Here is a 27,686-nt window from a genome sequence, read left to right on the forward strand (position 1 = left end):
GTGTTGTATGGAAACCAATTTGACAATAAATTTCATATATTAAAAAAAACAACAAAAAACTGAGAACAAACTGAGGGTTGATGGGGGGAGAGAGGGAGGGGAGGGTGGGTGATGAGTATTGAGGAGGGCACCTTTTGGGATGAGCACTGGGTGTTGTATGGAAACCAATTTGACAATAAATTTCATATATTGAGAAAAAGAAAAAAAATTTCAAAAGGACATAATTGGAAAAAATAAAAATAAAAAAAATAAAGAGCATATCTTAGAGCACCCTTTTAAAACAGTATATTTTGAGCCTATAAAAATGCAAAAAAGCAAGACAAGTTCCTCAATTATACTTACTTCAGTGCTGAGGGCTAACAGGTAATCAGAATTCTGAGGGCTATACATCATCTGAGTCAGAGGGTGAAAAGGGAGATTGGTCTGAACAAAGTTCTTTGCAAAATCTGATGATCGAAAGATTCTTCCTCCATGACTTCCTCCAGACACCTCTGCTGTTAAAATCACCTGATCAGGAAGAAAAAAGTTCAGGTACAGAATATAATACTATGAAAGCACAGGAAGTTCTTACACCATTTCCACCAGGTGTTAAGAAAATTTTCAAAAGTAAGAAGAGTCATAAAAACAGTAATATTAGTTTGTGCACTGCACTCCTCAACTATTAGTCTTGTAACAAATGTTATCCTACACTGAGCTAGCGTGTCATAACTATGAACGTAGCCTGCTCAGTTTGGGATTAGCTAGTTGCCCAAAGACTAAAATGTTGTCTCATGGATTATACATTGTGATGCCAACAACCACTACATAATTATAAAGAGTCTGGCTGGATCTTGGAATAGGGACCAAAAATAAATAAATAAATAAATAAAAATCCTGTGTGCTGAATTCTGTTCTTTTATGAACAGCACTAAATTATGTTTAATTTTAAAAATACACTAACAGCAAACTAAATATACTGCTGTGTACAACCGGATCATTCCACGATTATCTGACAGCCTGCGTGTGGTACCAAGCACAACTTCGTATGTATCTGAATGAGTCTCACCTTTCCAGAATTCTCAGGACCAATAGCCATGCCAAACTCAGTCCGAATGAAGGTGTTATTGATGAGATTTGTAATATCCTTAAAGTTCTTTCCATAGTCCTCACTGAGAGGAAGAAAAACAAGACACATTAGAATGCGATGGTCAATGAGGACACTGCTGGGCTCCTGCCTGCCTTCCTTTCCCCCTTCCCACTGGCTTGGCTGAAGCGCTCATCCTCCCCTGAACAGCCTCAGGGGGGCTGATTCCATCTCTAGCTTTGGTGGTGGGCCTGATTAGTCTGAAGGAAATCGCATTCCCTTACCAGTGATGGGATCAGAAATGGGGAGTGACCCAGGATGAGCCAATAAGACCAAAGAGGGGAATTTGGAGTCTTTTAGGAAACACATTTCTTTACACTTAAGATAGCCACCTGACAAAACGATGTCTCCTTTTAGATCAGTGGTTCTCAATCAGTGTATTTTTGCCCCCCACCCCCATCCCCAGCTGCAAACGTTTGGTAACATCTTGAGACATTTATGATTATCAACAACTCAGGGGTGAGATGCTACTGGCATCTAGTAGGTAGAGGCCAAGGATTCTGCTGAACATCCTACAATGCACAGGACAGCTTCACAATGAGAAAAAATTATCTGGTCCCAAATGTCAGTAATGCAAAATTTGAGAAACCCAACACTGTAATATGTGAACACAAAGCAAAAAATTGCTACAGGCATTATGACACAACGAGAGTGTAGCTTGAAAAATAAGCCAACATACATGGAGAGAACTGCTGAGGGGATTCTGGAATTCCAGAGTCTGTGACATTGGACTGAATAACTTCTGTATTAGTTATGCGCCATTAATTCCCTTATTATTTAAGCTAGTTTGGGTTGAGATGTCTGCTAAATGTAGCCAAAGGCCTCCTAACTAATCTGTTAATGCACAGTACACATGATAAAGCTGTAAACTCAGCAGCAGGAGTCTTAAAGTCCTCCACTTCCAGAGGCTGCCGTCCCAGGTACCGGCCTCTAGTGCACGCAGCACACAAAACACAGCTAGGGAAAACAAACACACTTAATCTCATCTCTTGGGTTGTCAAAGCTTTCCCCCAAGGTTCATTCCAACAATGTCTTTGAGAGGTATTCAATTTTGTGTTTCGATTTTGAAAGTTAAAAGCAAAAAAATCAGTAGCTCTCTACCTCTGACGGGTTTAATACTGTGTGCAGTTCTGATAAAACATGACATAGAATGTGAAATCTGCACATTCACTGAATCTAAATGTTCATCAGTGAAGACCACCATGTTTTGCAAGTCAACTGCCTGGTGATAAGTGCAACGTGCAGTGGTCTTCACCAACAGAATAGACGACTTAACAGATGGCACAATTTTGGTAGCAGCCTCAACAAATAATCACAGAACCACAGAACATGAGAGATACAAGGGACTGGGGACATTTTGTTCGACTACCCTCACAGATGAGGAGGTTCAACGGGAGGCAACTGTCAAAAGTCTATGAGTTAACTAGGGGCAATTCTAGTTAACTGAGAATTCTTTACAATTCTTGTAAAACTACAAGCAATTCTCTTAACTCTCTTAACTCTTAACTCTTGTAAGAATTCTTTACAATTCTTGTAAAACTACAAGCAATTCTCTTAACTCTCAGCCCCATACTAGACCAACTTTTAATTATTTGTGAGTTTTTCTCTTACAACCTGCAGTCTTCCGCTACCTTGCCAGGGCTTGTGGCCTGGCAGTAAAGATGGGCTCAGAGGAAGTTGAGAGAAGACAGGAAGGCAGTATTTGTGAGTGTTTGCATAGGTATGCAAAGCAAATTACATGTGACTTTAGGTTGTCTGAATAACTCTTCCCATTTCTTAACACACACACACACACAGAAGATTCCTAAACAAACTGGGGATTAGGCAGTGCCCAACCAATTCCTTTATTACCCTTTCCTTGGCTTTGGAGTACAGAAAGTGTTCTTATCTTCCAGACAGCAGGTCAAGGGATATGCACGAACAATTCATAGCTCTACAAGGCACATATCATCAATCGCTCAGACAACCATCTAAAGGAGTTTGTAGTTGCTTATCACCAGCTTACAAATCTCCCCTCCTTCATGACATCCCCAGGGAACCTCCACAAACCTGTTGGCAAGCCTGCTTGCTTTTTAAGAACTTGGCACAACAAAACATATCCCTGCCCTTCAGAAAGAGAAAGCAACAATGCACAAAACAAAAAATCATCTGTGACACGACCTTAGCCACTTAAAAAACAACTGGAGTACAATGGACTAGTATCAACCTGCTAGGATTTAGGTAGGGTTCTGCTAAGACCACATAAGGCCAAGGAATACATTTTAATATAACACTTTATTATTTTATTTTTTTTCTTGAGAGACAGTGTGCATGTAAGCGGGGAGGGGCAGAGAGAGAGGGAGAGGGAGAATCCCAAGCAGGCTCCACGCCCAGCGTGGATCCTGAGGCGGAGCTCGATTTCACAACGGACCATGAGATCACGGCCTGAGCCAAAATCAAGAGTTGGACGCTTTAACCAACTGAGCCACCCAGGTGCCCCAAAACTTTATTTTAAAGTAATTTTATTTTCTATCAGCACATTTATCCACACACAACATGTATCATGGAAAGGAAAACAACGAAACATTTTGAAAAATAAATCCATTTTCAAATTCCATAGGATAATGAATAGCATTATAAACAGCAGTCAAATGATAAGTTAACAAAACCCTGTGAAACCACCTGCTTTAGGAACAAGTCTTTTGAACAAAAAATAACCAATTTCTTGTTGCCAAAAAGAAATGATCACTTATGCATGTATCTGTGCTGTAAACACGTGCATAACAATATGCACGTGTTTACAGCTCAAGAAACTGTTAAAATAAAAATATTATTGGAATATAACCTAATAACCCCAAAAAACAAGAAAACTCTAGACATTAAAATAAATGAAAAAAAAAAAAGTAATCCTCACATGGAACTTCTAGTAAAAGCATGCAAATTCCTAGCAAGATGAAGGACTCAAAAGAGGGTTTTTCCAGAAGACTCATATATTGACACTCAACCCCAATGTCAACAGCCAAAAATTACATCCTTGTTTTTGAACACTTTTCATTTACAATACATTGGAACTTGTAATACCAGGCATTTGAACTGCAGACATTTAATGAAATGGAACAGTATAAGAGTTCTACAATATCTCAGATAATCTTACATTTTAATTTTCTCAACAATCAAACAAGCATAGATATCCTTGTCTGCTTGGCTTTCAGGCCTAACCATTTTTCTGTTTCTTTAGTTCATTTCTGCCATGATTAAGTTGCTATAAATTGCAACATAAAAGCAACAAAGATGACAATAAACTTAAAAAAAAACAACTACACTTTTGTCGTTTTCACTAATCAGGAAAGCTTACACACTAGATCCTGATTGTTCACGGACTCCATATGTGCAAATGTGACTACTCACTCAAATGTATTTGTAACCCTAAAATCAATACTCATGGCACTCTGGCAGTCATTTGCAGGCATGCACAGAGTGACGAACATCTGAGTAACCCAGCGTGCCCATTCCCAGCTGAGGTCCAACGGGGAGCTGCTCTGCCTTCTTGTTCCAGCTCTAATACTGCAAATAAGGGTCTTCTTCACAGTCTATTTAGCACCACGCCTTCTGCATTTTTGCATTTTTTGTTGGTTATTCTGCTGTTTAAAATAGCCCCTTAGCACAGTGTTGAAGGGCTACCTAGTGTTCCTGCACACAAGAAGGCTTTGATGTGCCTCATGGAGAAAATAAAGGAGTTAGATAAGCATCTTTTGAGCAGGATCTGGTTGTGAGCTCAACATTAATGAATCAAGATATATTAAATAATGTATCTTTCAACAGAAGCACACACAAAACAAGGTTACGTACTGACCAATTGACAAAAATGAATGTTGTGATCAGAGGTTTGCAGGAGCCTAAACCTTTCTTTCTTTCCCCTAGGAGCAATGGTTCAGTATTCACTAATTCAGCGTTCAAGGAGACTTTGTAGAAAAATGAAAATCAGCTGTACTGAGATTTCCAGTTAAAAGACCAATAGGGAGAATGTAGCATATTAAAATGTGGCTACATAATTACAGACCTCAAATCATAGACCAGCCAGTAAAATGGGCAGAATGTGAATTTACATTAGGCTGAAAAAAAGACTTTTTAGGGGCGCCTGGGTGGCGCAGTCGGTTAAGCGTCCGACTTCAGCCAGGTCACGATCTCGCGGTCCGGGAGTTCGAGCCCCGCGTCAGGCTCTGGGCTGATGGCTCAGAGCCTGGAGCCTGTTTCCGATTCTGTGTCTCCCTCTCTCTCTGCCCCTCCGCCGTTCATGCTCTGTCTCTCTCTGTCCCAAAAATAAATAAACGTTGAAAAAAAAAAAAATTAAAAAAAAAAAAAAAAAAAGACTTTTTATTTAACCCCGATTGTCTAATGCTAATTGTCTAATGTCTTTTAATTCTTTTTTTTTTTTTTAATTTTTTTTTTTTCAACGTTTATTTATTTTGGGGACAGAGAGAGACAGAGCATGAACGGGGGAGGGGCAGAGAGAGAGGGAGACACAGAATCGGAAACAGGCTCCAGGCTCTGAGCCATCAGCCCAGAGCCCAACGCGGGGCTCGAACTCACGGACTGCAAGATCATGACCTGGCTGAAGTCGGACGCTTAACCGACTGCGCCACCCAGGCGCCCCTAATGTCTTTTAATTCTAATCTTTTTTTAATCCTTATGCAAAAAAGGATACAGGTTTTCTGTAGAAATTTTGAAAATATAAGTGGGAAAATAAAAAGGGTAAGATATTGTGGATAAGATCCCAGAACTTTTTTTTTTAAATGTTCATTTATTTACTTTGACAGAGAGCACGAGCAGGAGAGGGGCAGATAGAGATGGAGAGAGAGAATCCCAAGCAGGCTCCATGCTGTCAGAGCAGAGCCGGACATGGGGCTCAATCCCACCAATGGTGAGATCATGACCCAAGCCGAGTTTAAGAATCAGATGCTTAACCAACTGAGCCACCGAGGTGCCCCAAGTCCCAGAACTTTTCATCACAAGGAACATGAGAATGTATCCAGTGTCCTTATTTTGCTTTGGTTGACAAGGCAATGCAATAGGTATTTTCATGGGAATATTTCCTACGTGATGAAAACCACCTAGTTTCATGATTTTTATATGCCTTAAGTTTGTAAAAGTGAAGTTTTAGTAAAAATGCCATCATCATACATTTTAATAAACTTTTTCTTTAAGGAAAAAGAACAGTAAATATGTTTTAAAATGGACTTTACGCTACCCTTGTAGCATATGCAGTCATTGTTAATAATCTACAGTGAAAACTGTAGTGAAACTACAGTGAAAACTGAACCAAGCATATCATTTAAAAGAATGTCATACAAGATGTCTTAGAGAAGCCAGCTTACTATACTTTAATATCTGTTGTATACCTTTAAGTTTACCTTTCAAGTAACATCCTCAAAAATTTATACTGACTATGGAATAAACTTTAATTTGAAATTTCTTTTTTTTATTTTTTTTTTATTTTTTATTTTTTATTTTTTTAATTTTTTTTTTTCCAACGTTTATTTATTTTGGGGACAGAGAGAGACAGAGCATGAACGGGGGAGGGGCAGAGAGAGAGGGAGACACAGAATCGGAAACAGGCTCCAGGCTCCGAGCCATCAGCCCAGAGCCCGACGCGGGGCTCGAACTCACGGACCGCGAGATCGTGACCTGGCTGAAGTCGGACGCTCAACCGACTGCGCCACCCAGGCGCCCCATTTAATTTGAAATTTCTTAAGATGCCCTTACTAATTTCCAAAAGTTGAACAACTCTCAATAGGAAATAACATAGCAGCAGTTTTGCGGTAATTAGGTACAGAATTTTGATGCACAATAATGCTTACATGTGTCTCACTAAGTTGATCTTACAACGAAAAGTTAGCCTCAAGAGGCCATAAAACAAAAAGGTGCAAAATATCTTTCAGTTGCCAAAAACCAAATTATGTTTACCACAGATCTAGTTTATTTCCTTTTTAACTTCACATTTGAAAAAGGCAAATGAACTTTACAACCTATTATATAAATTATTCCTTAACAGAGAATCAAAATTTAAACTATTCAAATATAACTCTTTTAATTGAAGATACTATTATTCAATTTTACCTAATCATTAATGCCTAGGGCTTTTATTTATTTCCAAAATCTTCTCATAATTCTTTTTCATTTTTTTTAAACGTTCATTTATTTTTGAGAGAGAGAGAGACAGAGAGAAAGCGAGCACGCGCACAAGCACCAGAGGGGGAAGGGCAGAGAGAGAGGGAGACAGAATCTGAAGCAGGCTCCAGGCTCTGCGCTGTCAGCATGGAGCCCGATGCGGGGCTCAAACTCATAAACCGTGAGATTGTGGCCTGAGCCCAGGTTGGAAGCTTAACTGACTGAGCCACCCAGGTGCCCCCCCCACAATTCTTTTTTATAACCTAAAGACCAACGTATACTTCCCTCTAACTCAGCGTAGGTGACAAAGCTTCTTTCTAATCCTGTGAGCCTCTGGGCCCTACTACTCAGAGCAGCTGGCATGTGAGGAAAGTGCCTTTTCTTTGAACCCCAAATGAACCTTTGACCACATAAGATTTGGTACGGAAAGATAATCCAGTAAGTAATATAATCATGGGAGCTGTAAAAAACAGAAGAGTCTCAGAGTGGATTGAAAAGGCTTTTATTTTATTTTTCAGTTGGGCAACCTCCCCCTATTCAGGACTCATCTTAATCGAACTGCCCCCTCCCCTCCAAAGCAACACGTGCCTCTTGGCTGGCACGTTCAACAACATGAGTCACTTCACAGCAGCCAGGCCAGCCCAGGGGGAGAAGCAACGAGGCATATTTAAAGTTTCCACCTAAACTCTGGAAAAGGTCTCACTTCACAGCAGGGAGGAAATAATTAATATTCAAAATGACCTTGGCAAAAACAAAAAACAACCAAACAAAAACGCTGCTGTGCAACATGAAGCAAAAGAACCTTAGTAACATAAGACTATCAGAAACAAATAGCACTGCCCTCTGGTAAAATGTATGTTAGGGGTTTCTCACAAGACTAGACAAGTATAGGATGAAAAGGGCTGAGTCAGATGGTAGTAGGTATTTTAACAGTGACATTTAGCGATACTGTTTCTGTTTTGGTTTTGGCTGCCTTAAAGTAAACACAAAATTGAAAAGCAAAAGGATGGGAAAAAAGAGTCATGAAAATACATTTTACTCCCCCTGGGTATGACTCATGAACCTGTCAGGAACAGTTCTAGCCACACGATTAAAGAGCAACATAGAGAATAAAAAGTGAATTCAGAAGGCAAGCAAATAAGTGATGCAGACAATAGGGATAGAAGGTAGTTCAACCTGGAGGAGGAAGAGTTTAGTGAACAGCCTTCACAACATGGCTCTTTGGAATCAATAGGAGAGGATTTGCTACTAAAAAATGAACCGGAAATCAGCACCTTCTATGACACATACATGTGTGATATGTATCACAGCAGCATTAGTAATCCTGAAAAAATTAGCTACAACCTGAGTTTCCAAGAGGATAGTGATTAATTCTGTCAATCTAACAAAAATGATGAGTTACCAGCAGAGGGGATATGAAAAGTATCGTGGTATGAACATTCACCAATCAGAATGGGTACAGGCTGTGACACGAGGTGTTAGTAATACTTGCATATTGGCAGCGGCAAGGGGATGTGTGCATTTGTAGAAGCCATGGAAGCATCTGGGGGCAGGCAATCACTTTTTACCAACTGGCACAGGAGGCTTTCAAATTCATTTTAACAACTGGTACAGCAGTGCCAGAACAGGCTGGCTACGAGCCATCCCTGGCTGTTGGCACGGCAGCAGCTGACCCCACCAAGTTCTTACTCCACGCCAGCCACTGCAAAGCATAACTTGCAACAGTTACCATTAGTAATGGTAATGGTCTATGATGACCATTGTTATCATCTTTCTTTTATAGATGACAAAACATTTAGGGAAACTAAATGACTTGTTCATTCTGCTTGCAAATAAATGATAGTGCTGAGATTCAATCCCAGGCCTATTTGCCAACAGAATCTGGCAACTTTACCCTGCACCATGCTGCTTCCCAAGACTACGTGGCCATACGAATAATATTAAAGGGGAAAATCAAGATAATAAACTGCAAATAAGTTAAGATTATACCTTACGGTGAACTTTTTTCTTTTAAAATTTCCAAATGTCTTATAATACGGTTGTATTCCTTTTATAATGAAATGTAAATTGGTAAGAAAAACTGTATTACATGGAAAGATTTTATGACAGCAAGTTTTTGTAAACACTAGAAAGAGTTACAAATTTTTTAAATGTAGTTTTTCCTTTCCCAAACAGGATACTTTTCATCTGTCTGAAATGTTTCAACCGCTGTTCTAAATGAATAAACAAAATCACCTATAAATTATAGCCCTTTCTAGCACTGGGATTCTACAATGTGTTGTCAATCTTTATCAAATAAAAAATAATATCAGCCTAAAAATTATAGAGAAGCCAAGACATGCATTCATTCAATTAGTATGTACTGCTTGCCTGCTATGAGTCAGCTGTTTGGCTGGTTGTTGGAGAACTCCGAGTTAGTCAAGAACCTTGCCTTTATGGAGCTTACAACAATTCCAGATGGCAATTCCTTCTTAGCAAATTTTTAAGCCAACATCACTGTGTGGAAGGGCAGAGAGCACTGGCTCCAGGCTTAGTAGCAGCAGTCAGTGATCATGCCTCCTAGGGAGGGGAGGTTAGGTTGATCCATCTCAGAGCTTCAACATGGGTTCACTCCATGTTGAAGTGAATGCCAACAGTCAAATAAAGAACACTGAGAGAGTACAATGCTCCTGGGAGCCCTACAGGTAGTTTCTATGTCATCTGCTGGGATGTCATATTCTTTAGGTCCCTTGGGGAAAAATGGGATAGGCACAAATGACTGAGAAGACAATCAGCAATTTCTGAGAGTTGGCTGGTCTTGAATCTTATAATTAAGGTAAAGAACCTACTATTTAACCAACCTGTATCTTTGAAAAGACAACTCTAAAACCTTGTGAATGTCACAGTATAGGTTATGACTCCTGAACACACACTGCCAGCCACCATCATTACCAATGTGAACACTATTAGGCACTTGGGTTAGGTCTGACCTGAGGACCTCCTCCTGATCTGGAAACAATCTGTTTAGGGCTTAAAATAGGTACCCATTTTTCTAAATGCTTGGTTATCTACTTTGAGAGAAAGAGAGAGGAAGAATCCCAAGCAGGCTCCGTGCTATTGAGTGCAGTACCCGATGCAGGGCTCGATCCCATGAATCGTGAGATCATGACCCGAGCCGAAATCAAGAGTTGGATACTTAACCAACTGAGCCACCCAGGTGCCCCAGTATCCATTTTATTATAAGATAAATCACATTCACTTAGGAGGTATAGTGAGGACTGTAAAAACCATTTCAGGGACATAAAAACCATTTTGTGCTACTGCAGGGATATAAAAAATCATAATAAATAGAAAGGTGGTTAAAGTCTATGCTACTTTCCCACAGATAAATACCCATTTAAATTAACAGACACATCCCTATGGACTCTTCCTTCATCTTCCTTTATTGTTTTGCCACTCAATTATGTCAGCCTAATCTCCTTGGAACTAGATCCCTTTTCATATTTCTTCAGGTTGTTAAGTAGGCACTCAGTGTGCTGAGTGTGACAGTCTGGTGAAAATTTAAGATGCCTAGAAGATCCTTTAAATCAGCTTTGAGACTCCATCAAGTCTATAAAAGTAGATATGCTACTCAGCCAATGCCCCAGCCACATGTTATACATCTCACCTTCGATATAGCTTGGACTGTCCAAAAGTCATAATTACCAGTGGTACATGGAAGGTAGTCAAGACTAGAATGATCTGGGAAGAGACAAAAGCATGCAGTCAATAAGAAAGATAGTCTAATTACATGTCTGCATGTGATGGGATTAAATCACATCTAAGAGGCTGCCAACAGCCCTGGTCTGTAGTAGCCTGTACTGTTAATATCAGAAAACCAAGACATACCAAGTTACTAGGGCTCACAATGATTCAAGATCTCAACTCATTTTGTTGAAATGGTCCCATCACATACACTTGTAACAGTGAGGCAAAAGTAATCAACTACACATTATAATAAAGGAAGGGTTTAACCACTTTGTATCTCTATTATTGTAAGATATTCTCAGGTAAAGATCATCTCTCTTCCTGCTTACAGAGCCTAGAATAGTACGGGTGCTCTAATAGAAGTCACGGTGTCATATACATCTGTCCTTTCCTTCTTCTCCTTGCTGTTATTTCTCCATGAAGTTAATTTTTTAAGTAACTATTTTTCTAGACAAAAATATGCATGGAGAAAAGATTCTGACAGATTAGCACAACAGGCTAAGGAGTCTCAGGTAGCCATGTAACAAGAAATCCTGGAGATGCCAACTCTCTTAGATAAATGGATAAATCATGGAAATTGGCATACAACCCAAATTTTAGAAGAAACTAAGACATGATTAAAGAGACAGTCTACCAGAAGTTTTAAAATTAATTAAAGTAAGTAATTTGTAGCTTGCTTTTCAACATCAAAATTATTTCTTTTGGTTCCTGATATAGCCATCACATGCCTAAATGCTACGATACATACATTACCAGAATCCCAGAGGGTATGAGCTGTGGTCCCTGACCTTGTTCAGACAGCAGGGCACAGAGCCAGGTAACGTCAAGCCTAGATTCAAGACCTGAGGCCACCCTCAGCACACCCTCCTACTGGGAGACTGTCTATACTAGCAGGGATAAGGAGCTAAAGAACTCTCCTTTCACGCCCCTGATCCTGGCAGCGGCTTCTCTGTGGTGGGGAAGGGACAACAGAGGGAGCTGAGCAACCATGAGCCCATGGGCGCCACAGTCCTTCAACACTAACTGTGGGAAAGGACACAGGAACAATACAGTTTGGAGGAAAAATGCCAAGATGTGCAATGTGCAGTTTTCCGCTTCTACACAGGGGTTTTCCCAAGTATTGTGAGGCTCCCGTCTCAGCACATGGCACTCTCCTTTCTCTTTCTTCTTCTTGCTCATCTTGATGCCAAGCAGCCACCACAGACTAAAATGGTGTCTATCTTCCTATTATGGAAGAAGGCGGTCACAAGATGCTTCCAGTTCTAAAGCAAAACCAAACCAATCATCGTCCTGAAAGTCGGTACCGCAAACATGCATTTTCTGCAACTGAAGTTGGAGACTATTTCAGGAAGTAACAACATTCATTGCTTAAACTCCTAAAATCGACATCTTCTTGCTACGCTGAATTAACAGACTCAAAATACTACTTACCCCAGTGCCATCTCCAACCCAGGACAAGGATACTGAGACACTGAGATCATCAAACACATGCTACAAGGAAAAAGAAAATTCATTTAGAAACGACATCTGTCTTTTGATCTTTGACTTCCTTAAATAATTCAGAACACTATTACTTTCAAAGTAATTCAGTTCATAATTATAAGGGGATACGGATTCCCAGAACAAAATTCGGGAGAGACAGGACTGAACTACTTAACCCAAATTACAAACAACTTGGACATTTTAATTCTCTCTCATACAAAGTAAGCCAAGCAGATGAGTTTTCTTACTGCACCAGATGGGGAGATGGAATAATCTAATTGCTTTCTCCAACAGGACTAAATATAAAGATACAGAAAGTATTCTTAGGATGCTTTAAAACAAGAGATCACAGCCCACATTGACAGATATAATTGTAACCCAATCAGCATAATTTACATTTTTCAAGGCAGCCTTCACAGTACAGCTGAGCAGTTAATAGCTGGATTCCTTTGGCTCCTAGGTTAACTCACTGACCCAAAATGACAAGGGACAGAATCAAAGAGCCAATGCCCTACTTCACCTTTATTTAGTGATGATGATGATTATGATAGAAGAACAATCTTAACTGTCGTGGTAAGAGTGAGGAGAAAGAAAAGGGAAAGCTGGTGTGTTAATTCCAAGATATGGTAAGCATGTTGGACTATAGTTATAATCATCATCATAGATGCTTTAGGGTTTTGGTTTTCAAATACTTTATTTATAAAATAATACATATCCGTTATAGAAAATGTAGGCAATAGTAGGGAGGTATGATAAGGAAAATATAAACCATTTGTAACCCTATCATGCAGAGATATTCAAGGCTAACATTATTTGTATAATCTACTAGTTTCTATCATTTTTTAACTGATAAAGAAAGAATTCCAAAAAGGCAACAATGGCACTTGGTAAAAATTTCCAACCATACACAAATATATACAGTTAATCCTTGAACAATGCGGGGGGGGGGGGTGGTCAGGGGTGCTGACCCCCTGGTACAGTCAAAAATCCGCATATTACTTTTAACTCCCCCAAAACATAACTACTAATAGGCTACTGTTGACTGGAAGCCTCACCAATATCATAAATAGTAGATGCACACGTATTTTGTATATGTATTATATGCTATATTCTTATAATAAAATAAGCTAGAGAAAATAAAACACTATAAAGGCAATCATAAGGAAGAGAAAAATACATATACAATACTGTACTCATCAGAAAAAATCACGTGTAAGTGGACCCATGCAGTTCAAACCCATGTTGTTCACAGGGCAGATGTATAGTAAAAAGTGAAGATACTTCCTCTCCCTCTGCCACATGCCCCACCACCTCAAGCCCCACTCTCCGCGCAGTTAATTAGTCTAGTATTTAGTTCTACTAAATGGTGACAATTATGTGCTTTTCTCTTACAAAGACATATATCTTATTAAGTTTTTTCATCTTAAGCATGCCCTGCCTTTCTGAGTATCAGCAGTTCCTTAGAAGCAGAGGCTATAACTTTATACTTGTTGGTATTCCTTATGCCTACCACAATACTTTACACACTCAATAAGCATTTGTTGAAAATGATTATACGTCCTTCCCAAACCACCAACTCAGTCTCAAAATAGAACATGTCTATAAATGGTGGGAGGCCAGCCGCTTGGTCACTCAAGCCGCTACCCCAACAGAGAGGTCTGAAGAGACAGGACTCAAAACACTAACTGTTTTGCTTATCTTCTAATTTTCTTTCATGGTTCTCCTGAAAGGGCTTCTGAATTCACCTATGCTATTTCCCCTCTGGACTGTAAGTACCTTTGAAGTCAGCAGAAGCTCTTGTACAATTTCTTGTACAATCAGTGCCTCACAGAGGGCCTGACTAAATGCTGGTTAACTCTCAAATGCTTAGGCAGAGCTTCTCACAGCCTCTGCAGAACAGAAAGGCCATTCATACATGTAAGCTGGCCAAGTATCTGAGAAAACGTAGGGCTGCTAGAGACATCTGGAACCAGAAGCTTAAAAACTGACACAGCAATGTGTCTTGTAAGATACTGCACACAGAGCAAGACAGCATGTTCTCTTGAGTGAGAATATAGTGTCTGAAATTACATCAATGAGCTCCTTGAGGAACAGGAATATCCAGAGCTACCACAGGCACCAGAAAGACCACATGGCCTCACAGTCATCTAAACATAGGCTATCTTTCCAAGGAAGGCTCTGGCCCCCACAACTGACTAGGATACAAGAAAAATTCCACCACCGGAGTCCTGGCTATCTTGATCAGGCCACAGTATAGTTAGTCTTGAGCCAATCATGATCTACAACTCTCACTTTTCAGACAAAGCTCTACACACCTGACCTAGTCAATGCATTACTCACATGTTCCTGTTGCCCAGTCACAGAAGAAGGAGGATTATTAGCTATCACTAGCAACTCCCAGCTTCACCTGAACAACTCAAAGGATGGCTGACCTCATTTACCATCCAAAGAGTTCCTCTGGAAATACAGGTCAGGTTTATTAACTATAATTGTGGTCTTCTGCTACCCTTAACCTTCCCTCTCTTCCCTTCCCAATAACCAATTACATTTTACTTTTGAAAACACATACACTCATTGAAAAACACCCATCCATCCATGGCAGAAGCAACTAACTTTTTTGGGGGGAACAGGAATTATTTCTCATCCTGTATGAGGACCAGGTTCCAGTCTTTAACATTCTCATTCTAGTGAAAGTCAAAGACAAAAATGAAATCAGATCTAACAACAGATCAAACCTCAGGTGGAAAGAAAAGGTCATATGGAAAGAAGACAGATCCAGGAGCGTTGGGGGACCAAGAGCACAGATACAATCCTACTCCTGCAAAGAGAGAATTATGGATGGCCAGGAAAGGGTGGGCAACCTGGTCATGGTTAGGAGACAGAATTCACAAGTGTTGGCAAAAGGCCATCAGTTCATATGGTTAATCATTTATCACACTTGGTACAATGTATATGTCACCCTATGTTGCAGTGGCATCTTAAAATGTTTCAAAATATGTGTTACTTTTAATTACAGCAACAAGAACCTTGTCTGCCTCCCTCACTAGACCTGAAGCCCATGTCGTGCAGGGACAAAACCTTCATTTTAGGAACTAATATACTGCATAGCATATGGACGGCACTCAAAACATCCAATTCATTTTCTTTAAGAACTATTTGTGGGGACGTCTGGATGGCTCAGTCAGTTAAGCGTCTGACTTCAGTTCAGGTCATGATCTCACAGTTTGTGAGTTCAAGTCCCGCATCAGGCTCTGTGCTGACAGCTCAGAGCCTGGAGCCTGTCTTCAGATTTTGTGTCTCCCTCTCTCTTGGCCCCTCCCCTGCTGGCGTGCGCACGTTCTCTCTCTCTCTCTCACAAAAATAAATAAAAAACATTAAAAAAAAAAAAAAGAACTACTTGTGAAGCTCTGAAAAGGCAGATGATGAAGTGAAAAGGCCACACCCACTTAATTTCTCTATGATGGGAAGGAGTATGAAATGTAAAGTTATGTTCTGAGAGGATTTCTGCCCCTGGCCAAGGTGAAGTCACAAGGTCCAGATTTGCCTTCCCACCTGAAACAACCCCCCCCCCGCCCCCCCGCCAAAAAAAAAAAAACCCACAGAATATGTAAAACAATAGTTTTCAAGACACTGGATCTCAAGGCAATGACCCCAGAGACATGGGAAACAAATAAAGGCCTCCCTGGCTTACTGTATGGGAAGAATTTCCAGACCATAGTGCAGGGGAGGGAAACTCAGGCAGAGCCCAGAGGTCTGAAGGGATGAGCTGATAGTCTGGGGAGGCCACAGAGGCTGGAGTTCAGTAGTAGAGTGCTAGAGAGGCAAGAGCTGGACAGAAAGAAAACTCTGGAGATCTACAGATGGAGGCTTCCCAACCACCCTGCCAAGCCTTCAGCTGAGTCCTCATCAGTGCATGCGTGTGAGGAAGCTACCTGAGACCAGGGAAAGATCCACCTGAAAGGACTGAAGACCATATGTGGCCCTCACCCAGGAGCAGAAATAATTCCTGCTCCCAACAACCAAAGGAGAAAACCTCATATTTCACAAGGAATTAGAGAGAATACTTGGAAAAACTCTACTTCACCAATGAAGAAAAATCAACCCTTGTCTCAATGCTGTTCTGGTCTTGCCTTAAAAGCTTACCAAAACAAAACAAAAAAAAAAAAAAAACAAGAACAAAAAAGGACCAATCCGTTTCCAAGGAACCTAACTATGTGCCAGACCAAAGTTCAAGATATTTATAGGAATATAAAAATATCTAGCACTGAAGAAAATAAAATTCACAATATCCAACATTCAATCAAAAAAACCAGGCGTGCAAAGGAGCAAGAAAACAGGACCCATAATGAGAAAAATCAATCAAGATGACCCAGAAATCACACAGATAATAGAATAGACAAGGACATTAAAAGAGCTGTAATTATACTCCACAGGTTCAAGAAGTGAGAGAGTAGATTGAGCATGCTAAATAAAGGCACAGAAGATACAAAACAGACTGAAATTGGACTTGTAGAGATGGGGACTACAGCGTCTGGGATGAAAATTACACTGGATGGCATCTCCAGGAGAGGAGGCGCTGCAGAAGAGGACACGAACAGACTCGAAGCCCTACCCATGGAAACCATCCAAGTGAGACACAGCCAAAATGACCGGAAAAATGAACAGAGCACCACTGAGCTATAGAACTTCAAGTAACCTAATATATATGTAATAGGAGTGTCCGGAAGATGTGGGGGGTGGGAATAGAAAAAAACCCTGAAGAAATAAAGAGCCCCGAATTTCCCAGATTTAATGAAAAGTATCAACCCAGAGAGCTAAGAAGCTCACAAATCCCAAGCTGAAGGAGCACAATGAAAACTACACCAAAGCACATCCTATTCAGAATGTTTAAAACCAGTGATAAGAATTTTAAAAGCACTCAGAAGAAGAAATGACATTACATACAGAAGAGCAAAGAATCAGTAGACTTCCCCTTAGACACAATGCAAGCCAGTGGATCAGCATCTTTAAAGAACTAGGGGAAAACTGTAAAGATGGAATTCTATACCCACTGAAAATATTTTTTAAATGCAGGTTTTAGAAAAGGAAGGTTCTTCTGAAATTGTTCACTGCCCCTCAGTACTGTATGGTGGGTGTTCCTTCTTGACAGCCACAAGAGAAGGACTACGCCAGTGCAAAATCCCACCTTTCCATGTAACACCAACCATTCTGGTTCCTAATTATCGCAGTTAACATGGTCTCTTCCTAGATATTATTCTCACAGCACTTCTAGATGTTGCTGGTACTATAACTATTTACATATCTGGTTGCCTCTCAAATTACGCTAGGAATTCTTAGATGGCAGGCACTGTGATCTGGTATTACCCATCAGGTATATAGCACAAGGTCTTATACGTATTAAGTGCTCCACAAATATCTCATAAAAGTCTATTCACAAACTCTTGCTACCAACATTATTGACCTGTGCGTTATCTTCCTTCTACCATGATTACCAACATTTCAGTAAATAATGGCTAAACAGGGTTTCTCCCTACACCTCTGCCAGCCAGAGCACTGTGGCCACTAGGATATGTTCCTGGGTGCTCACACCTACAATAGGGACCTCACTCCTCTTTCCTTTTATAGTTACCATCAACTCCATATGGCCCAAACTGGTAAAGATGCCCTGAACACATCAAAGTATTTGGAGACACTGGCCAGGGGTAGACTACACAGAAGAGAAATCCAAACATTTGAGTACAAAGAAACAATGGTCTGCATACTGAGATTTAAGCAGGGCTTACAGAGGTGGGAGCAGATACAAGCAATAGCAAGACGGCGCGGGAATGTTGTTGTGCGGTAGAACACACACAAAGATACGTGTAAGCATTCTGAAAAATTTCAAAGGATAACACAAAGAGCATATTAATACCATCTATAGTAAAGTACTGAGTGTGCAGTAGATGCTGTAAGTGCTTGTTAAAATAAATAAGAATTTTAAGATCAGGATAGACAAGTTATGGTAAGAATAGAAGGAAAATAAAAATACGGAAAAGGAAATGTGAGAAGAAAAGTACTTCTGCTTGAAATACCCAAAGAAAACAGAGACGAGGCCACAAGATTACGTGCTCAAATAGGCAAGGTTTCCAATTGTATATACAGCTGAACTTAATCAACCCATAAGTTATGGCTCAATTGTTCAAATCAAAGCAAAGTTAAGATGAATAAAAGAAATATGAGCCGAGGACAAAGCTCTGTGGCTATAAAGAAGTGAAAGGCAGAATAATCCCTTTAAGAGGAGAAAACCCCAAACCCTCAGAACAGTATTACCAATGAATAGCCCACAATATTAAAATACTGAACATATGAAAACATGTAGGAGTCAAGAAGTCCAGCCAACAGAAGGTAGAGGGAATGTCTACCTCAAGCACTGTTGCAAAAACGATGTTACATGTTAGCTGTATGCCTGACAATTGAAACGGAGAAGGTGGGGAGAATTGAAGCATGTTTTATTTCTGGAAAACAATAGCTGTGTTGCTCCAAAGTAGTATGCCTACGAGGTAGATTATTTAGCACAAAGAGAACATGATCTGGCCACTTCATATTGCTAAGCACTCAGCCAAGTGTACAATCTAGAAGCAGGTCAAAATTAAGGGAAACCATGTAAAAATGCTGTCTATGTGATGAGCAATCCAAAAACCAGTATCCAGTGGGACCACAGAGTAAATACAGTAATTCAGATTACTTAATCATACCCTACAGAAGGAAGCTCAGAAATGAAGCAATTTAAGACTGGCTATGTAAAATGTCAGTCTGATTCTATCAGGAGCAGGTAAGCATGAAATTTGCTACTTCTAGAGACAGACTTATTAATCTCCTAGCACAGTTACTGGCACAGGAACAAGACAGATCAATGGAACAAAACAAAGTCCAAGACTGGACAAGGTTTCTTTTAGTGTATGATGAAGCTAGCATTTCAAGTTAGTGGTACAAGTGCTGGAAAAACTAGCTATTTGGAAAAAATAAGCTGGATCCCCAAAACCCTTCTTAACCCCACTCCCAAATAAATTCCACATACAGCCAAGATTTAAATACAAAAAGTCAAATAATCAAACTCCTAAAAAGATGAGTGACTATTTTTAATCTCAGAATGAGAAGACCATTACAAAAAATGATGCAAAAACCGGAACCTGTAACATAATATAGGGATTACTTTGACTTTATATAAAAATTTTAATGGCAAAAATACCACATAGCAAGTTTGAAAATGTCAAAATTATTTGCAACATGACAAAGGGTTACTATAGAAAAGAGCTGTCAAGTCAGTAAGAAAAAGACAAAGGCCTCAAAAGAAAATAGGGAAAAGACACAAACAAGCAATTCACAAAGGACAAGGAAACAGCTCATAACATATGAAAAGCTATTCAATTTCACGAGTAATCCAAAGGAAATCAAAGAAGAATAATGTGATGGCGTTTCCACCTTCCAGAAAAGCTCGACAGAACGTATCCAGTGAGGGCACGGAGACCAGGCACCTGTGTGCACTGTCCATGGGAGCATATCAACTGCTACCACTTTTCTGAAGAGATGCTTGGTGATGTGAATCAGAACTCATGCCCATACCCTGTGACCCAACAAACCCAATCTTAGGAATTTATCATAGGGGGTAATTACACATCTTAACAAAAGATGTGTTTGTACCTGGGTGTTTACCACAGCTAACAACTACTGAGCACTTCCTACAGGCCATCTTCATTGCAAAGCATCTTCACACATTATCATTTAATCCATATAACAATCCCATAAACTATCACTGTATCTGTATATTCTAGGTGAGGGATTAAAGCTTTGTTAAATAAGCTATGGTGTGCAATCAAACAACATACCAGGTGCTGCTGAAAATGTTTCAGGTAGTCACTGACATTGCAAGGTACAATATTCCTAATGTGTTGAGTACAAAGCAAGTTATGGAATAGTGTATAAAATCCTGTGCATGTATTAATGGATAACAGACATCTGGAAGGAGGTCCTTCAAAATTTAACAGCAACTGTCTCTAAGTGGTAGAATTTATGGTGATACTTCTTTATAGTTTTTCTGGATTGACTGAATTACTCCTCACCCCACCTCCAACTATCAGGAATCACTTTTAAACATAAAACTATAGAAGTTATTTTTATTTTGAAGAAAGAACATATAAAAGGGTGGTATAAAAAGTACACATAGAACATATCAGTTTATTCTTCTATTAATACTGGCTAATGGGGTGTAACAGAAGGTTACAGGACAGGTCAGAGAACCCCGGACCCCCCGTCACACTAACATGGGTGGTCTTGATTTGAGGTAGACTCCCTAATACCACATCTTAACATCATTATTCACTGATACACTCACAGTCTTCTGTTCATCACCTGTTGAACAGTGATTTCTAGTGTCCCAGATGGTACTGACAGCCGTTTACTGCCCCCAGTAGGGAAGCTCTGGGCAGCAGGGAATCGCTGGCTGGCATTTATAACCAAATTGGTTTTCAGGGATTCATCATGTTAAGAGAGTAAGGGACAACTTGTAACACCTTCTCTGAAATACATCCACCTTGACAGCTGGCAGTAAGATTTATCCATGCATTTATTGCCTACCATTTTAAAGCCTGAGGTCCACACATTTTAGAGACCATGAATTACCACAAATGTCCATTTCTCTGGTCCTGTGGCCAACTGCTAGTTCCACCTGGAAAAAGAGAAAGGCCACAAACCACAACATTCTTCAGGGGGAGAACTTTGTCTTCACATCTAATTAAACCAGAAGCCTAATTAATTACTGTTGCTATAGCTTGGAGAACTTAAAGTTAGTCCTGACAGTCACTGTAGCTTGGGAAAAAAAACAAAAACAAAAAAACAACCACTTGGTAACGAGAAACTTCTGCCCGTCTTTAGTTACACACCTGATCAAAAGTAAAATACTGGAAGAACCAACACTGGACGACCAAGTGTGGGTCAGGTTCACAGGGCCTGGCCCAGATGAAAAGGCACTTGCAGATGACCCAACTGTCCTGCCATCAGGAACCATCTCTCTGGCTAGTAAACGAGGGAATGAATCCCATGATGGCATCGTTCACACAGATTCCTTCTTGTGACAAGTACATCTGTGTGTCTACCATGGGCCATGCCCTATTTGGAGCACTGGGGAAACAGAAGTAATAATACACATTCTGTGCTTGTGGAGCATTTATACCCCAAAACACACCTCCTACAGAAGTCTAAAAATGAAGGCAAAACATGCTAGACCTTTAATCTATAGACGGCAGCCTGTAATAGTGAAAATAAAACCACAAAAGTGGGTGCAAAAGCCCAGTCCAGTTATTAGCTGGTTGGAAAAACAGGCACAAATTATTTTCTCTCTTGGGCATCCATTTCCTCCAGAGTAAAACTGAATTATGCTCCTTCACTCACTGGAATAATAAGAATCAAATGAAATAACATAAAAAGGCAGGGCCCTGGTGATTCCATAAAAGCTGGGAATTTAAGATTCAGGCTTCCAAACCCCAACTAGGAAACACAGGGACAGAAAGGACACAGTGATGTCCAAAAGAGGTCTGGAACACAACTTAGGTGATGCTCTCGCAGGCAGGGAGAAAATCTTAACAGAATTCAGTTCTGTTAAATAAGGCGCTGCAAGGATCATAAAACATGAGCTAAAAATAAGATCACAAATGTTCCAGTTCTCATGGAGACTATTCTTAGAAATGAAACAGCTAAACACCAAATATTACACAAGTTTTCATACCTACTCAATTATTCAGAGTCTTCTGCAAGGCAGGATGATACACAGGAGAGCAATGGGATAATATTCAACCTGAATTTTATTTCCAGCTCTGCTGAAAGCTGTGTGGAGCGTGAGCGACACAACCTAACTTCACCACCAAGGCAAGGGGGCTGGAGTGACATTTCTAGTTCTTTAAGAGTCTATGACTCATCAATAATTTAACCGCTCAGTTTGCTTTTCCACTGCTTTTTGTTTAAACAAACAAACAAACAAACAAATTCAGCTGTCTGCTCCATAACACTCTAGTGTTGCAAAGGGGGGGGGGGGGGCAACAGCAACCTGCGTTACACAGAAGCCCCAAAGAGCCGAATGCTCACTGCAAGGAAGCAAGGGAGACTTCTGGTGCCAGGGTCTGTGCAGTAGAAATCTATGCATTTGACCTCTAAGATAAACCTGCAGACCATCACTCTAAGTCAATTTGCTAAACTTGCTAGAATGGTCTAACATTAGGAATCCATTTTCTTAGTTTACAAAAGAAGCAAACAAAATTTGGGGGATAGTGTATCTCAAGACAGGATCAGCAGCAAAGAGGAACAGGATATTGCAAGGGGTCTATCACTTTTGTAGGAAAAAAAGTAAACTTCAACGAACAGACAACGGGCCGTTCAAAAGGGGAGAAAACAGCTCCACATTCTCAACAGCTCTTGAGGGCATGAATGCCACACCATATTAAAATAATGTGAGGGGTGCCTGGGTGGCTCAGTTGGTTAAGCGACCAACTTCAGCTCAGGTTATGATCTCGCCGACCGTGAGTTGGAGCCCCGCATCGGGCTCTGTGCTGACAGCTCGGATCCTGGAGTCTGCTTCGAATTCTGTGTCTCCCTTTCTCTCTGCCCTCTCCAGGTTGTGCTCTGTCTCTGTCTCTCTCTCTCTCTCAAAAATAAACATTTTTTAAAAATTAAAAACAAAAGCAACTAAAAACAGAACTACCCTACGACCCAGCAATTACACTACTAGGCATTTATCTAAGGGATACAGGTGTGCTATTTCGAAGGGACCCATGCACCTCCATGTTTATAGCAGCAACAATAGCCAAAGTATGGAAAGAGCCCAAATGTCCATCGATGGATGAATGGATAAAGAAGATGTGGTATACATATAATGGAATATTACTCAGCAATCAAAAAGAATGAAATCTTGCCATTTGCAACTACGTGGATGGAACTGGAGGGTATTATGCTACGTGAAATTAGTCAGAGAAAGACAAATATCATATGATTTCACTCATGTGAGGAGTTTAAGAGACAAAACAGGTGAACATAAGGGAAGGGAAGCAAAAATAATATAAAAACAGGGAGTGGGCAAAAACAGAAGAGACTCTTAAATATGGAGAACAAACAGAGGGTTACTGGAGGGGTTTTGGGAGGGGGGGATGGGCTAAATGGGTAAGGGTGTTAAGGAATCTACTCCTGAAATCATTGTTGCACTATATGCTAACTAACTTGGATGTAAATTAAAAAAAAAAAAAAAAAAAAGCAAATAGACTAGAGAACCAAGAATGAAAAAGAGGATACAAATGAGGAGACAATTGCACGAATCTGGGTGAAAGATTACAGTGGCTTGAAATGGAGTGCTAGCCAATGGAAATGGAGAGAAGTAGATGGATTTAAAGTGTGTCTGGAATCAGAAAATACAGTATTTGCTGATAGATTCTACATTGAATGTGAGAGAGAGAATCAAAAATGACTTGTACTATGTTATAAAGAACTTCAGCGTTTTGTGGTCAACCACTGAAGGGACATTTACTGATAATCCTTAGTACCTGGAGAACTTGTATTGTGGGGGGTACAAATAAAAGTAACTCTAATGCTTTAAAAAAATAAATAAATAAAATAACAAAATAAAATAATGTGAGTGGTGGGATAGCATAATTTAATCTCTTCCTAAATGATCCAGGGTCATACTGTTGACTAAGAAGGCAGAGAAATATTTTAGAAGAGTTTCCATTAAACAAAAACAAAAAATCTGTAGCATTTAAAAGGATAGGCTTAGTTTTTGAAAAATTCACTTTCATGAGATAATTCAATTCTGATTATGCCCAATAAATGAGCTAAGTCTCAAAACAGTTAGCATTTACTTTTTACATCCTAGTCCCACTTCGAAGACAAGACAGTGATAAGGGATGGGTCCCAGCTGCCAGCCACTCCCCAATACAGGTGGGGGCTAAACCCTCACAGCCTCTGCTACAACCACACGGGCCTTCTTCCTGATCCTAGGGCATACCAAGCTCTTTCCAGCCTGAAGCCTTTGAACATATAGTTCTCTCTGCCTGGGATACTCCTCCTGATAAAATTCTATTCATTTTCAAGTATCAATTTAAATAATTTCTCAGTAAGTCCTTCCTAATGCCCCCAGAGTAAAAGGCCCTCTGTCAGTTATTCTCCTGTAGTTACTTTTGTTCTTGTGGGTAGTTACTGTACTTATAATTATGTATTTGTTTAATTTTCATTTTTGTCCTGCTGGTTCATAAAAGGAGGGATCTTGTCTGCTGTGTTTCACCATCACTTCCCAGGACCGATGCCTAAGTTTTGGAAGGCGGGCAATTAGCGACTGTTAAGTACAGAAAACCAGTAATGGCACTGAAGTTTAACTGAGCGCTTATGATATATAACGCACTACTACTTTATAGATGAAGCAGTGGGTTCAAAGAGGTTAAGTCATTTGTCCAGAGTCAAAGAGTTTGTAAGTCGCAGAGCAAAGATTCAAACTCCTGACTCCAGACCACACACTGCAGTCTCCCCCAGCACTGTATGAGGCAAACGTGGTGAAAGAATCGTGCAAGTATCGCTCCTACCTTTAAGAAGTTTATAATGTGGGGAATAAGAAATTTAATAAATGAGAGTGAATACAAGACAGAATACTACAGTTAAGTGCTAGATCACAAGGCATAGTTCAATGTGGTAGGAAAGAACAGAAGAAAGCACCTAGAGCTAGAAGGGCATTCAGATGGGAAGAAAAGCCATGCGCACAAAGATGGAGAAGCAGCCTAGCCCATGATGAGCTCAAGGGACTGGTGAAAAGGTCGCACTAACTGGAACAGAGGGTTAACAGAGGCCAGGAAGTGGTGAAATGTTAGCCTAAAGAGATATGCACATAATAAAAAATAATTCCATTGACATTCTGGTCTGCTCTGCTTCCCAGCAAAGTTCCTGAGAAGTACTGATCACATCTCGTTAATATTTCTTAAAAGTCCACAGAAGATGGCACAGTGCAAAGCTAACAGTGGCTGCTCAGTTACCAAATGAGGGTGAAACAGGCAAGGTGCCATTTCAGGGCTGTCAACTTGAAACCACGGACGCTAACTCTAATAAACTAAAGCTTAATGAAAGAGAAGTAGCTATGAAATGATAAGTAGTCTCATTTGTTCTAATTGTGAATTCCTTAAAACTATAAGTAAATAGCTATATATACTTGAAATTAATAGAACCCAATGAGCAAGTAGCTGATGATGGTGGGATTATGATTTCCCCCCTTTCATCTTCCATAGCTTCAGGAACGACACTTTGGTCAAATAATCTCTCTCTCACCTTATACCCTTTTTCTTAAAATCCCAAGTCCAAGGACATAGGTGATACATATTTCTTAATCCAGATTTGGTTCCTGTGAGTAGCCATAATAACTCTCTTAGGAATATTACAGCTATGAAAAAAAAAAAGAGTTAAGTGCATACCCAAATATTTGAGCATCTAACTGGAATGCATCAGAAGCTGTGTGGAAATAATCATTATAAGATATGATAAAGGATGAATACACACTATATCCCATGTCTCATTTTCTCTTCACAATGACCCTAAGACACAGAGAGTAGTCTACCCATTTTATAGACGAAAAGACTAAGGTTCACTGAGATTAATCTGCCCATGATCACCACTGATGTTTGAATCCAGCCAGGTCTGACCTGAGATCATGTTCCCTCCTAACCACTGCCTCAAAAAACTGTCGATCATATTAACAAGTTAAAATTTTGATGTAATCATGAAGGTTATAAAAAGAACACATACGCTTCTCATATTTCTGCCAATCTTGACTCACTTTCCTTCTTGCCACCCCCGCCCAAGCCTGTCACCCAACCCTGCCAAGTGATAAAACCACCTCATCTCATGTATCTCCGCTTATGCACGTGTTCCCCTGGAGTTGGTATTTATCAGGATCATTTGGTTGACATTTGGGCCTGTGGCCTCAAGAACAGATCAACGGGCTTATTAAGAAATGACATAAACAACACACATATGGTACTTCAAGGTGTTCAAAACATTTTCTCTTCAAAGCCTCTGATAATGCTCCATTTTATATGATGGGAAACTGAGGTTTAAAAAGGCTGACAGGTGCCTGGGTGGCTCAGTTAGTCAAGTATCCAACTCTTGGTTTTGGCTCAGGTCATTGTCTCACAGTTTTGTGAGTTCAAGACCCATGTTGGGCTCTGTGCTGTAAGCGTGGAGCCGGCTTGGGATTCTCTCTCTGCTTCTCTCTCTGCCCCTCTCCCACTCACATTGTCTCTGTCCTCAAAAATAAATATAAAATAAAAAATAAAAAGGCTAATTGAGTTCTGCTGAGGGTACAATGACCTTAAGGAGCAGAGAAGAATTCATAACTATATGACTTACATCAGGGGTCTATAACCTTGCCTTATCCCTAAAGCAAACACATTGATTTAAAATGTCTCTATGAAACACTTCCAAATGTAGCACCACGTTGGGACATCTGTGTTCTACTCTCAGTTCTTGGCCCACATGCAAGTAATTTAGCCTCATCAGTAAAAGAGATATGACCAGCTAATTAGCCTAACAATCTATGATTCAAACTGTTTAGCACATTATCAGCAAGAATTCACCCTTATGCTTGTTCACAAATGTTCAGAACAGAGAAATCTGTTCCTCGGCTTCGTCTTATCACTCCTGGGTTTCTCATGCCTTGGCTCACATCCTCCTCCAACAAGGTCCAGGAGTCCAGGAGTGTTCCTTAGAACCTTCAGCACTTCAAGTATAAAAGGTGGTCTGCACTGCCCTCTATTCCATTCTCCTGTTGGACGCATTCTTCAAGACCACAGCAATGGTCAACTTCTAAAAAGAATAACTCTTCTTGGCTCCCCATTTCCACCTCTGGTTTCTCTACCTCTAGCCCCCTCTCTAGCACTAAGAGATGTAAGTCCCAACACAAAATTCCCTGCCCAGACATCCCCTCTCTTTCCTCTTCTCATCCCTGCCCAAGAACTACCTTTTTTGACTCTTCTATATGTTCTTCTGGAAAACTTAGACATACTCCTCATCTCTCCATTGACCATTCCCTGAGCATATGTTGGATTTCCCTCCATCATGCCTTTACAGATCTCCTTAATAATCACCTCCATACCTTGATTCTCTCTTCATCTAGGAGGCCTTCCCAGACCACCGCACTGTAGTGGTCAAGCCT

At 40.2% G+C, this 27,686-nt stretch overlaps 1 protein-coding gene across 3 annotated transcripts in view; it reads right to left on the minus strand.

Moving 5' to 3' along the window:
• Positions 1-27,686, minus strand: part of SORT1 (sortilin 1) — a 68,124-nt gene that overhangs the window by 32,987 nt on the left and 7,451 nt on the right. For all 3 annotated transcript variants that reach the window (XM_045478539.1, XM_045478538.1, XM_045478540.1), the window contains exons 2-5: positions 12,428-12,487; positions 10,917-10,990; positions 1,046-1,148; positions 343-507 (exon numbers count right to left, since the gene is read on the minus strand). In XM_045478539.1, the coding sequence (XP_045334495.1) occupies positions 343-507; positions 1,046-1,148; positions 10,917-10,990; positions 12,428-12,487 (402 nt within the window). The remainder of the gene's footprint in view (positions 1-342; positions 508-1,045; positions 1,149-10,916; positions 10,991-12,427; positions 12,488-27,686) is intronic.

This window comes from Leopardus geoffroyi, chromosome C1 (assembly GCF_018350155.1).
Source record: "Leopardus geoffroyi isolate Oge1 chromosome C1, O.geoffroyi_Oge1_pat1.0, whole genome shotgun sequence".
Taxonomy (NCBI): domain Eukaryota; kingdom Metazoa; phylum Chordata; class Mammalia; order Carnivora; family Felidae; genus Leopardus; species Leopardus geoffroyi.